Genomic DNA, 13,222 nt, shown 5'->3' on the forward strand with positions numbered 1-13,222 from the left:
TCTATCTATCTATCTATCTATCTATCTATCTATCTATCTATCTATCTTTCTTAGTCTGTCTAGTCTGTCTACCTACCTACCTCTCTATCTCTCTCTCTCTCTCTCTCCCTCTCTCCCTCTCTTTCTGAACCCCAAATCCATCACTTCTCTGTCAGGAAGTGGATGTTACATTTTATCATCAATCCTCTTCAGTCATAGATGGTCATTGTACTGATCTGAGTTCTTATGGACGTAATAGTTGTCTTTACAATTTTGTTATTGTATAAATTATTCTCCTGGTTCTGCTCCCAGTTCACATAAGTCTTTCCTTGTCTCGTCGAAATCACCAACTTCCTCATTTCTTATAACACAAGAGCAGCCATCATAATTATGTGCCACAGCTCATTCAGTCTCTTTAATTAATGAGCATCCCATTAAGTTCCACTTCTTGATCACCACAAAAAGACCTGCTATAAATATTATTGCACTTACAGGACCCTTTCCCTTTCTTTGGTTTCTTTGAGTATAGGCCTAGTGATATAGTGATATAGTATGGTCAAAGGTGAAAAGGTCAGAGCAGCAATATAGCATGGTCAACTGGTTAGTAATTTTTTGTGTATAATTCCAAATTGCTTTTTGGAGTGTCTGAGCCACCTTTGCACTGATGTGCCTGTTTTCCCAGAGTCATTTGTCATTTTCCTTTTCTGTTGTCTTTGTCAATTTGATGGGCAGAGACTGGAGCCTCTGAATTACCATAATTTGCATTCCTCTCGTAGTCACTTGGAGCATTTTTTCACACGACCATAGATGAGCTGTGTCGCTTCCCTCAGAACTCCTCCTCACATCCTTAGACTATTTATCAGCTGCTGAACGGCTCCTATTCTCATCAATCTGAGTCCGTTCCTCATATTTCTTTGAAATGAGCCCCTGTCAGAAAAAAAAAAAAACTTGCTGCAAAGATTTTTTCTGCTTGTTTCCCGTATTGGATCTGTTTGTGCAAAAGCTTTTTATTTGCATGTGATTATCCATTTTATCCTCTGTGATCCTCTCTATGCCTTGTTTCATCATGAACTTTCTTCTGTTTATAGTTCAGATAGGTAGTATTTTCCATGTTTCTCTAATTTGTTTACAGCATGACCTTTTATAATTGGGTCAAGTGTACATTTGGTGCTTATGCTAGCATAAGGCATGAGGTGTTAGTCTAAATATAATTTCTTTCCTACTGCTGTGCTGTTTTTCCAGCAGTTTTTATTAAGTAGTGAGTCCCTATTCAGTAGCTAAGGTCTGTGCTTATCCAGTTCTAGGCTAGCAGAGATCCATTGGCTTACAGGCTGGATATAGAGCGATCTCTGCTTTTGTACCATTTTTCTATACATTTCTCCCCCTTTTCATGTCTCATTTAGAGATTTGTGTACCCATTGACCTCAAAGGTCCTTTCTGTCTTGAAATCTGTCATTCTGTGGTCCTTGTAATTCTTCACCATTCTCCTGGCTTCAGTTATCAATTCTGTTCAAATGACTCACTGGTATCTAATTAAGGAGGAGGAAGAAAGGAGACCATAGGATCCCATAATTTGGAGTCATTTGAATAAAATTGATAACTGAAGCCAGGCGAATGGTCACATCTGTTCTCTTCTCTCCCTTTACTTTATGCCCTGTCTGGTTCTGACCCTTATCTCTTCTTGCTGAGGCTACTATAATCACCCCTTACCTGTTTCACTTCTATCCCCTCTCTAATCTATCCTTTATACTTAAGCCTGCGTAATATTTATAAAGCACCAAATGCCTTGGATCATGTCATTCCTCAACTCAAACTTCTCTGGCTCCCTGTTACCTCCTTAATCAAGTATAAACACCCTATCCTGGCATTCATGGCCCTCACAACCTAGATCCCAAACAAACTTTTTTAAGTACCTGCTGCATATGTGCTAGTCAATAGGGTACAAAACCCAACATGAAATAGCCCCTGGTCTCAAGGAGCTTGTCTTCTTCCAGACTGATGCACCATGTGCACATCTAAAGAAATACACTATAGTTGGAGAGAGAGAGGAGAGTGCTCTAGTAAGGGTGCCCAATGTAGCCTTGTTTAGTTCTGTGCCCCCTTGGCTGCCCTGTGCTTTGGCCGCATTGGACTAGGCTGGCTGCCCTTCTTATCTCATTCTTTCCTGCGGTGGCTTAATTCAGTCCATCCCTTGTGCTTTGACTGATCTCTTTTCTTACCCCCCTACCCCCATTGTTGAATTTCCTATCTTCTTTTCAAGGTCAAATAAGATACCACATCCTCCAAAACGTCTCTCCTAATTCCCCCATGCCCACCCCAATGGGGCAAAGTGGGTTCTTCTTTCTCAGATTTCTCAGAACAGTTTCTCTAGGGTGTTCCTCTTTGGACTTTGTCTCATTCTCCCTTAGATCATGGTGATTTGTGAACATGCCTTTCCTGCTGCCTCATTAGATTGTAAGCTCTGAGAGAGTAAGGTTTATATCCCCAGTGACTTCCACTTTTTTTTATAAGACCTGTGATTTCATTGGTCTAGAGAGATTCTGGAGAAGAATTTTTTCCTACCAATGTAGAAATCAGCACTTTTTGTGCAACTGATAGGCTTAGAGCTGCCTGGGAAACTGAGACTAAGCATCTGGCCCAGTCACATAGTCAGATTTGAAGCCAGTTCTTGGTTCCAAGGCCAGCCCTCTGTCCACTACACTCGTGATGTCTAACTTAGATAGAAATGGGGGCCACTAAACCATACGTACGTTTCCCTTTGGGCTGCATGTTGACTTAGAAAACCAACTATTCACCTTATCCATGTTTTATTGTATTTTTATTTATTTCGTTAAATATTTCCCAATTACACTTTAATCTGGTTCAAGTACAGGAGAGTGTTGTGGCCACATGCAGGACGTGTGGTTGACACTACACATGCTGCCTTTTCTTGTACACGTAGGAGACACAATCAATGTTAGCTGAATTATACATTCTAGCTGTAATACTGATCAATTGCCTCTGTATTTACCATGAGCATCAACTACTGATTTTACAAGACAGTTTGTCCATATTTTAATGATGCTGTAAAAAACCAAAAAGAAGATTTTTTTGTGTAAAGCAGATGCTTTGATTTTTGGTTCTGAACTCTCTGTCAGAGTATTGACATTTTCATGTGCTGGATGCATGGAGCGGCGCAGGAATGGACATGTCAGAGCCTTCCTCTAGAATAAGCCAGACAAAGTGCCAATCACATAGCAGTGACAGATATGTCACCAAAGAGACGAGGTGATGGCCTCATCTCACAGATGATCTCTGAGGCGAGTGACACAGGAACTGAGCAGGGCACGGATGGCAAGGATGAGTCAGAGACCACGGAACAGAACAGTTGGAGGCAGAAATCAGGAACAAGAATTATAATAAGGATAATCATTGGTATTTTTGTATCACTTGAAAGCCTGTGGAATACTGGATACATGATCAATCTATCAACTAAAAGGCATTTATTAAATGCTTTCTGGGATGTAAATTCCAAAATGAGATAGTCTTTGCTCTTAATAGATTTTTTCACTTGAATCTCACAACCATCCTGAGAGGTAGATACTATGGGTATTATTATACCTGTTTTACAGATGAGGAGACTGAGGCACAGAGGGCTTATTCAGAGGCAACTTTTGGACATAGGCTTTTTTGATTCCCAAACCCCCTAATATAACCATTAAGCCTCTAGGTTTGTTACCCTTGTGTTCAAGTGTTTAGTAGAATGGAAAAGAAGTAAAAAAGTTGAAACTGGAGTAGCATTTAGAGAGCCTTGGGGAGCCCAGTCACCTCTGAGGAGGTGGATCCAGGGAGAAGTGTCCTCTGTTAGAACCAGAGTATTTGGAGCTTAAGGATCATCTAGTCTGACCCTCTCATTTTACGGATGAGCCAACTGAGGCCCAGAGAGGCCTTATGACTGGTCCTAGACCATGCAGCAAGCCAAGTCAAAATTTGAACCCAGATACTGACTCTTGGGGCAGCTAGATGGTACAGTGGATAGAACATCAGGCCTGGAGTCAGGAAGATCTGAGTTCAAATCTGGCCTCAGACACTTATTAGCTGTGTAACCCTGGGCAAGTCACTTAACCCCTATTTGCCTCAGTTCCTCATCTGTAAAATGGAGACACACTAGAGAAAGAAATGGCAAACCACTCCTGTATTTTTGCTGAGAAATTCTCAGATGGGGTCACAGAGAGTTGGACAGGCCTGAAGAACAACAAAATGACATGTGTCATTAAAGTGAGAGATGGCTTCCTCAAAAGAGGGGGTCTCAGAAAAGATCTCCTTCCTTTTAACTTGTCAACTGGTTTGTCCATGAGCTGGGATGCAAGTAGAACCAAGTGTTCTTGATAACCTATAGGTGGCTTAGGTTGCCCATGTCACGTGAGTCCTTTATCAGGGCTGTGACTTCACAGGCGTGTGGAGAGAGGAGATTTGGAAGGAAGAAGTATGTAGGCCAGGAGAGAAGTTTAAGAAACACAAGTTGGGACCTTCTGGGGTGTCACACAGGTGGCCTTGGAACTGGAGTCACAGCAAGGACCTTAGACATGCCATGGTGTTGGCAGAAGACCTGACCTTTGCCCTCTGTGATGTTTGGACAGCGCCAGTCTGTTGGAAGAGAGTTGACTCTTTGACAGCCCCAAGCTCAGTTGTTCTTCTGGGAGGAGTCAAAGTCCTTAGGGTGGTAGCGCTCCCTAAGGCTGGAGGGGTGGGTTCCTAGAATGATGAAAAGGTTCACTGGAATGTTGGGAGGTGGGTTCTTTAGCATCCCTAACTTTCATTTACCTTCCAAGAGGATTCTAAACCACAGGGTGCTGCTATTAGTTTGGTGAATTGTACAGGGCCGGGAGGACATGGGGATGGTGGAAGGGAGGGAAGAATGTTTTACAGATGAGGAGATTGAGGCACAGAGGGCTTAAGTGACTTGACTGGTTGAAAGGGGAGAAGGTGGTAGAGAGGGGAGGGTGGTTAAGAGGAGAGGAGAAGGTGGTAGAGAGGGGAGGTGGGACTCAGTGGAAAGGGAGAATTGTAATGATTGCTTATGAGTTACTGAGACTTTTTAATGCATTTTTTTTGTGGAGTGAAATAAAGATGGTCCTGAACCTGAAAGCTATTATTATTCTTAGTACTTGTAGGGGAGCTGGCAGCCCTTTTATCCACATCCATGGAGACCAATATTCAGAGATTTTTCCCAGAGTAAACTCTGAATAAGAGCAAAACGGAACAAAGAAATGTGATTAGGGTTGGGGGGAGGCTGCCTGAAGGTTAGTCTTGGTCCAAGTAAAGCCAGAGCTTTGGTGCTGGGGTCCAGGTTACATTGAAATGGAATTGGCTTGTGGTTGATTAGCTCCTAGGAAGTGCATCAACTCAGAGACAAGAGGACTTCCCCAACTTCGTAGCTTCATTTTGTATTCTGCATACCTGGTTTCTGTTTTGTATTGCAGAGAAACAGGAAGGTTTTTTTTTTCTTTTACCATCGTTTGGGCTTTAACAGATGTTGGTTGACTTTGGAAGTTGCCTGGCCTGCTTTAAGATAAAGCTGCTGAATCATTCTGAGTCACGGACTTGGATAAACAGAGAGATAATTGGAAACATCTGGGCAGACAGTGAGGGGCAGAGAAGCAGCAGAGAGGGGAGGGGGCCGGGCTGGTCCAGGAGAAGCGGAGACACAGCTGAGCCAAAGCTGCTCCTGCCTGGGAGAGATGAGGGCCAGTGGATAGGAGTGGGTGGGGGTATGGGACACAGGTGGCAAAGATGCTGGTGGGGAGAGGATAGTGTGACGCTCTCGGCTGGGTCACTGTGGGCGAGGCACTCTGGAACCTGACTTGTTAGCCCAGAGAGGTTGTAAGTGATGGAAAGGCCAGAAGGAAAACCTGCAGCTCTTAGAAATCGTCTCCCCCAACTCTTAATAGTGGGCACCAGTGTGAACGTCTGCCTCAGTGATTAATTATGCCCTGCCCTGCATCCCCTCATCTTCGTTGTTCATAAATCTGTTATTAAACATTCACTTCTGCTGTCTTTTCATCTAAGCTCTGGGAGGACATAGAATGGGCTGCATGCTTCTCTGTGTCCCCCCACAGTGCCTGGACCAGTGCCTTGCAAAATTTGTGTTGATTTTTTAAAGTTGAAGTCTTATAATTCTTGAGTTAATTGAGAGGTTTTATTCTTCTTCTCATAAGACTTCTTGTCACATGGTATATTGATGACAATTAGAAGAAGAGGACAAAGGAAAACCACGCGTGGTTTTTGAACCTCCCTCCCCTCCCCCTCCCTCAAGTCCATTCTACCTGAAAGTAGATGCTTCCAGCTGCCACCATCTCAACTCCGCTGATCCTGGTCTGGCTGAGGATCTCCTTGGGGTCCACCAGGCTCCCCAAGGTTTCATCTGTGCTGTTCCCATTCCCTTTACTCTTGGCTGAAGCTCAGCTGCTTGTCTGACACTTCCTGTCCATGTCTCTGGCCCATTTGGTGGCTCTCTTTCTCCTTTACCTCCTTCCTTCCTCCTCCGTGGATTTTCTCTCTCCCTCTCCTCTTTTTCTCTGCATTGGTTCTCACTCCCTCTTGTTCTCGCATTTAGCCATCTAGAATCTCTCCCTTGTCTCTGTCTCCCTGGCTGCATCTCTCTTGGGCTGTTCTCTCTCTTCTAGGGTTTTCTCTCTAGCTGGGTGTGTCCTCTCTTTATGGATTCTTCTTGGTTCTTTCTTTTGGATTTCTCTCTTGTTCTCTCTTTCTGGGTTCTCTTTTAGCTGTCTTTTTTCCCTTCTCTTTTACTCTTTACTCTGAATTCTCTTATTGATCTCTCTCTCTCTCTCACTCACTCACACACACACACACACGCACACACTCTTTCTCTTTCTCTTTTGGGTTCTTCTCTTTCTCCTTCTGGGTTTTTTTGACCCTCCATAGTCCAGTGTTACTTTTTCCCTTTTCAACCCCAGGCTATGTGGGCCACAGCTTCTTAGGTCTCTGATGTTTCCTACCCAGAGGACCCCTTGTCATCTAGAGGGAGATTTTCACATACCCATTCCTGGAACACAAGTCATACAGACTCCTCTCCTCCTAACTTAGAGGCCTTCAATTGGTTTACAACTTTAAATGAGAATGAATTTGTTATTTGTGTTGCTGATATAAACAGCTCAATTCTGTATATGAAACATTGGGCAGTGTGATGTGAAATGCAGATTTAATAGCATCTAATAGTAAGGGATCTCAAGAATTCATCTGATCTAGCCCCTCCCTTTGGACTATACAATGATCCTCCTCAGTCTCACTCTGTTAATCTATAAAATGACAGTGACTCATCCACGTTCATATAGCTTGCAGGTAGCAGAAGAGAAACTGGAATCCACATCTCTCCCTACCCAGTGTAGCATTTTTTCCCAGCATGCTAGGCTGTCTCTCATGTGTCTGGGTTTCTCAGTTGTTAAGGGATGAAAGGAAGCTTAAACCATGATGTTTGCTATACTGTTATTACCAGAAGATGTGCAGATCACCAGGGGACAGGGGATCAGCTACTTTGATATCTGTGATATCTTTGGTGTGAGTCCTCTCTTCAAAGGGACAGATCAATCTAGAATTTATTAAGTACCTATTTTGTTCCAGGCACTGTGTTATAAGTGGAGGGTACAAAGACAAAAACAAAATAGCTTCTGCCCTCAGGGAGCTTGAATTCTAGCAGGAATACCATATGCACATATATAGTTATATGTAAAACACAGTAACATATATTTGTATTTCTCTCTCTCTCTCTCTCTCTGTTGCCTAATATAACAATGACTGGCCCATGTGTGGCACGGGTAGATACACCATATCTGGACTCTGGCTTATTGTAACTACATCTAAGGGAGACTATAATTTCTATCTCTGTGGAGAGTGGGAGAAGGATTGTGCGTGTACTGGCAGGAGCCTACCTGGGTGATGCAGGCAGGAGCTAGGGCTGATGTGGCTGAGCAATTTCTCCTTCACTTTCCTCTCACTAAGAGGGGCATCAGGCTAGACATATCTATCGACTAGATATCAAGTATCTATAGTCTAGGGGTATGTTGCTCTCTCTTAGGGGTTTAAATTAAGACGCAATTTCCCTGAATGCTCTAAAAGAGAAGGTAACTGTTAGCTTGTTACTCTTGTTAGCCTAACTCTCTCCCACCAAATGCTGGGTATACAACCATCAATAGTTAGTAAGCCCTTTAAAAAAATGAAAACAAGCATTATATAGAAATTGAAGAAATTATGCCAGTTAGATTAAACAAAAGAATACGCAGGAGTAAATGTGGTCTTTGGGAGCGAGATAAGATGTCATCTCTATGAAGGAGAGGACAGTTTCCCCAGGGAGAGTCTGCTCTAGGCAGTTTCTAGGATTGTAGACACTGGGAGTCAAGGGACAGACTAGAACTTCTAGATCTAAGTAGATGGTGTCTCTGCAAAGTAGTCCCCTCGGGTGACTGTGTACTTACTCTCGTGTGGCTGTTCTTGCTTAAAACATTTTGGGGAACTCTTAAATTCAACTCAGCATTTATTCTCTGCTTCTTAGGTTGCACTGTGTCAGACGCTGGGGTTACAAAGACACAAATGGAGCTGTCCTTGTTCTTACAGAACAGAGTTTACTTTCTTCTGGAATCGACTTTTCTGTGAATTTCCTTTGGAACTAGTTTTTTGGGCTCCGAAGGAAACCAGCCTAATTTTCCCCATTAAAGCGACACTTTCCTTCTGACCTAAAGTAGAATCGTGGGGCTTGGTCTCTCATCTTTCTCATCCGTTTTGGTGCTGAACCACTTTTGACTTTCCCTCAAATCAAATTCACCATTGAAAGTGAACAATTTCCAACCAGGATCAAAAGAACGTGCCACAGGCCCTGAAGGCAGTTTCAAAAATGTCGTAAATGACAAGAACCTCATAGGAATTAGCCTTCCAATAATTTAGATATTTTCATTTGAGCAGAATGTAAGCTCCTCAAGGGCAGGGACAGTTTTGTTTTGTCTCTGTGTCCCCAGGACCTAGCGCAGTGCCTGGCACATAGTAGGTGCTTTTTGAACTGAATTTTTGGTAATTTCTTGATATATTGCCTGAGGCCCATTTCACTCACATGAACCGGTACAAATGCCAAGGTGCAATTTTTTTTTTTTATCTTCAGAACAAATATTCTTAATCGACACGTGTTTATTGTGAATTAACTGCCTACAAGTCACTGGTGAGAGACTCTTTGGCAAGAGAAATCCAAGACACAGTTCATGCTTTACAGGAATTTGCAGTCTAGTTGGGAGTTGATTAATACACATGTATCAATGAAATACAGTAATTCAACAAAGGTATATCAAGCACCTTCTGTGTGTAGATTTCTTGGACTTAAGACTGGAGCAGGTACTCTGAGATCCAGTAACACCCACCTTCTTGCTCTTTCTCCTACATGCCTTTTCTCCATCTCCCGATGCTATGCCTTTGCACTGGCTGTGTCTCATGCCTAGAATGCTATCCTTTCTCGCCTATGTTTTGTGGCTTTCTTGGCTTCCTTTAAGTCCCAGCTCAAAACCTACCTTCTGCAAGAGGTTTTTTTCTAGTCCTCCCTTCTGAGATTACCTCCATTTAAAGTTGTATATGTATGATGATTGTGCTTCCCTCATCCTAAATATTATGCAAACTTTGAGTTAATAGTTTAAGTGAACTAAGAGTTCTGTGTACCAAAGGGGGTAAAGCTTAGATTTTGGTTTTTCTTTTTTGATTTCCAGTGCTGTAGATGTTGCAATGCTTGTGGGTCTCTGCTGTAATAAGGAACTGATTTTTTTTCCTCTGAAGGTACTTTCTGTTGAATTAAGTTCGATTCTGTTAAGCGTAATTTGCTTGCATTGTATCTTTGTGTTGATTTTTTGCTTCTTTTTTTGTTTTTCATTGGCCATGCTGTTCAGTTTTTGGATGCCAGGAGAACAAAGGTTTGTCCACTCTTTGCAAGTCATTTGTTTTGCTAAGCCTAGCCCCCCTCATCCATTGGGTGTGTTTGTGTGTGCATTTGTTTTCCTTTGGCTTACAGATCCAGTAATCCTGTTTCCTAAGCTTGTCTGCAGCTTTGTCCTTGTGAAGGCATCTCTGTGTCCACACCTTAGGAACGCTGTTATTGGCAGCAGCGTGTGACCATTTATCTCTGAAAAAGAAGAGATGGGAGGAAAGGATCTTGGATTTTGGTCAACATAAGGGGCTCCATCCAGCAATGCTGTTAGCAGATATTGGCCCAACGGTGACTTAGTATCTAAGACACATAGACACTGTCTTTTGGGCCCTTTTTTTTGGGACCTGCTCCAGAGTTTAAGTGACTTATCCAGGGTCACACAGCTAGTTAGCATCAGAAGCAGCAGGGGCTAAGCCTTGTGATTCCTCCCTCTTAAGGCTGGCATTATAACAAAGGCATTTTTTTTTTTGCATCATGGACCCATTAGGCAGGCAGTCTGGTAAAGCCTGTGGACCCCTTCTCAGAATCATATTTTTAAATGCATAAAACTAAAGTGCACAGGGTTACAAAGGAAACCTACTATGTTAAAATACAGTATATGTTACATGTATACTGTATAGGTATAATAAATATATACAGCATAAATACTCCATCTATTTACCACGCACACACATATACATCATAATATATGCACACACACACACACAGACCCCGGGGTAAGAAACTTTGCTCTGTAGTCTTTACTGAATGACTTAGAAAACAAGGAATGCTGAGTCTTTGAGCTTTGTGGACATCTAGAAGGTCTATGTGTGGATGTTTCACTTTTAACCCTTTCTACCACCTAACTTACAACTTTTTTTGTTTATTTCACTTGTAACCAACACTAACAGCATTTTTTGTGTGTATGTGTACATTATATTTTCTCAAGACATCTGACAAGTGTCAACTAATTTTCCACATTTCCATTTGCTAATAACACAACCGAGGCCATTTGGTAAGACTCCATCCCGGGTTCTCTGGATCTCATGACTAACATGACATGTTCACAATGGGCAAAGATGGGAACATCTTTTGGATCTATGCTGATTCTCCCTCCCCCTCTTCTTTTGCTTCTTCCTCCTTTGTAGCACCTGCAGTTGACAATCCAGGCTCTTCAAGATGAGCTCCGAACCCAGAGAGACCTTAATCATCTCCTCCAACAGGAGAGTGGCAACCGCGGAGCCGAGCACTTCACCATCGAGCTGACGGAGGAGAATTTCCGAAGGCTCCAAGCTGAGCATGACCGCCAGGCTAAAGAGTTGTTCCTCCTGCGGAAGACCTTAGAAGAGATGGAGCTGAGGATTGAAACCCAGAAACAGACTCTCAATGCCCGCGATGAATCCATCAAGAAACTCCTAGAAATGTTACAAAGCAAAGGTTTGCCTTCGAAAGGCATGGAAGACGACAATGAGAGAACTCGAAGGATGGCTGAGGCAGAATCTCAGGTGAACCATTTAGAAGTGATCTTAGACCAGAAGGAGAAGGAAAACATCCATCTGAGAGAGGTAAGGGCAGTACTGTTGCTTCTGATTGTATCAATGATGGGGATAACATCTGGGTCATTTTTCCATCTTGGAAGGTAGTGGTGGCTTTTTTCCCTTGGGGCATCCATTTCCTACCGTCCATGCCTTCTTATTGGCTTAGGACAAGCATGTTTTTTGAATAAGATTTTTTTTTCTCACTGCATATTCATACTTTAGTTGATGTATACTTAATAAGAATCCAAGACTGGGAAGCACATGTTATGGTAAGACTGGTTACAATGGGGCCCTTCCCTGCCCCCCCTCCCCCCCACAGTGGTCTTACTTTCAGCATTGATTCCCTATGGCTCTAGTAATTGGCAAGTTTCAACTCTTCATCCAATCTCAGGGGCAGTAGGGAACATAGGTAATTGTTCGAACAATGAATGCAAATATTTTTACAGCTGAATTTCCTAGGCAGGACACTCAATGCATGGGCCCAGTATGACTGACAAATGAAATGGTGTGGCTGTATTTTGAATGTTATCTCTTTAGGGTAATCTACATTTACTTCTGTCAAAGGCAGAACATTCCCCTGTTGTCTCTCTCTGCTTTCTTCCTCTTGGTATGTTATTTACATACCTTTGTTGATTCTCCTTCAGTGAATGCAAGGTTCCTTCCTGTCTTTCATGACTTATTCAGTGATTTAATCAGATGGCATGATGCTTGGTGGTGGAGATAAAAAGACAGCTGTGAGATGACTGGTGCCTTCCAAATGCTCACATTCCAGCAGGGGAGACAGCACTGATGTGTCTATGAAGAGGCAGATCACATAGAAAGCTGGCACAAAGTCACCATGTGAGGAGTGGAGTTAGTAGCTGAGGACCCTGGAAACTACAACAACCCACCAGGAAAGGTGCACTTGAGCTGAATCTTAAAGGCAACCGAGGGATTCCAGGAGGTGGAGATGAGGAGATGGAGCATCATGGGTGATGAGCAACAAGGCCAGTTTTGGCAGGGAATAATGAGAAATGTCAGGAAAGATGGGATGAGGCCAGATTGTAAAGCGCTTTAAATGCCAAGTCAAGGACTGGGTTTTTCTTTTTTAAGGATGGTAGACCTCCCTTTCCCACACCTCAAGTCACTGTCACCTCTCCAGGCCTCAGTTTCCTCATCTGTAAAATAAGGAGGTTGGACATTTGAGACCCCTTTCAGTTCTAAATCATTGTTTCCTCTTTTCTTGAACCCAAAGCTAACTTAAACTATATTTTCAGAGATTGCTTGGCCCTGACTATTTAGGACATAAGGAGGAGTTGTATGTAAATACAGAGCTGACAGAGAGGGCATCTAGAGGATTGGGGGACTTTTCAAGTAGTACTTAGATACTTTTGGAGTAGTGAATAGAGGTGGCTTCCTCCAATGACCCAGATCTCAACCTGTCTGTAGGGAACCATAGATAGGGTAGATGGGACTTATTGGATCCAAAAAATGTGTCACCGTAAAGTCTACCTGGTCAAGGGCCTGTTAGCACTGAGCTGCCCTTGGACAGCAGGCGTACTCTGCCATTGGGTCCGTCCCACCTAAAGTTACTCTCCAAAAAAATAGCTGAGGGAAGATATGATAGCTCTGGTTAAATACCACCTGTGTTCATGTTTAGATCCACAAGGAATGATTGTAGAAGATAGCAGACACTCACATTGGCTCTCGGCATGGGAGGCCAAAGGAGTCCCAAGAGATGAAGAGGGGAATTATGAGACATTGACCTACCAACATTCCCCTGTAGGGAGAA

At 42.9% G+C, this 13,222-nt stretch overlaps 1 protein-coding gene across 1 annotated transcript in view; it reads left to right on the top strand.

Annotated features, from left to right (window-relative positions):
• Positions 1-13,222, top strand: part of ERC2 (ELKS/RAB6-interacting/CAST family member 2) — an 888,684-nt gene that overhangs the window by 115,195 nt on the left and 760,267 nt on the right. Inside the window, exons 2-3 of the mRNA XM_027835912.1 lie at positions 9,897-9,920; positions 11,062-11,478. Of these exons, the coding sequence (XP_027691713.1) occupies positions 9,897-9,920; positions 11,062-11,478 (441 nt within the window). The remainder of the gene's footprint in view (positions 1-9,896; positions 9,921-11,061; positions 11,479-13,222) is intronic.

This window comes from Vombatus ursinus, unplaced genomic scaffold, assembly GCF_900497805.2.
Source record: "Vombatus ursinus unplaced genomic scaffold, bare-nosed wombat genome assembly UNPS02014817.1, whole genome shotgun sequence".
Classification (NCBI taxonomy): Eukaryota; Metazoa; Chordata; class Mammalia; order Diprotodontia; family Vombatidae; genus Vombatus; species Vombatus ursinus.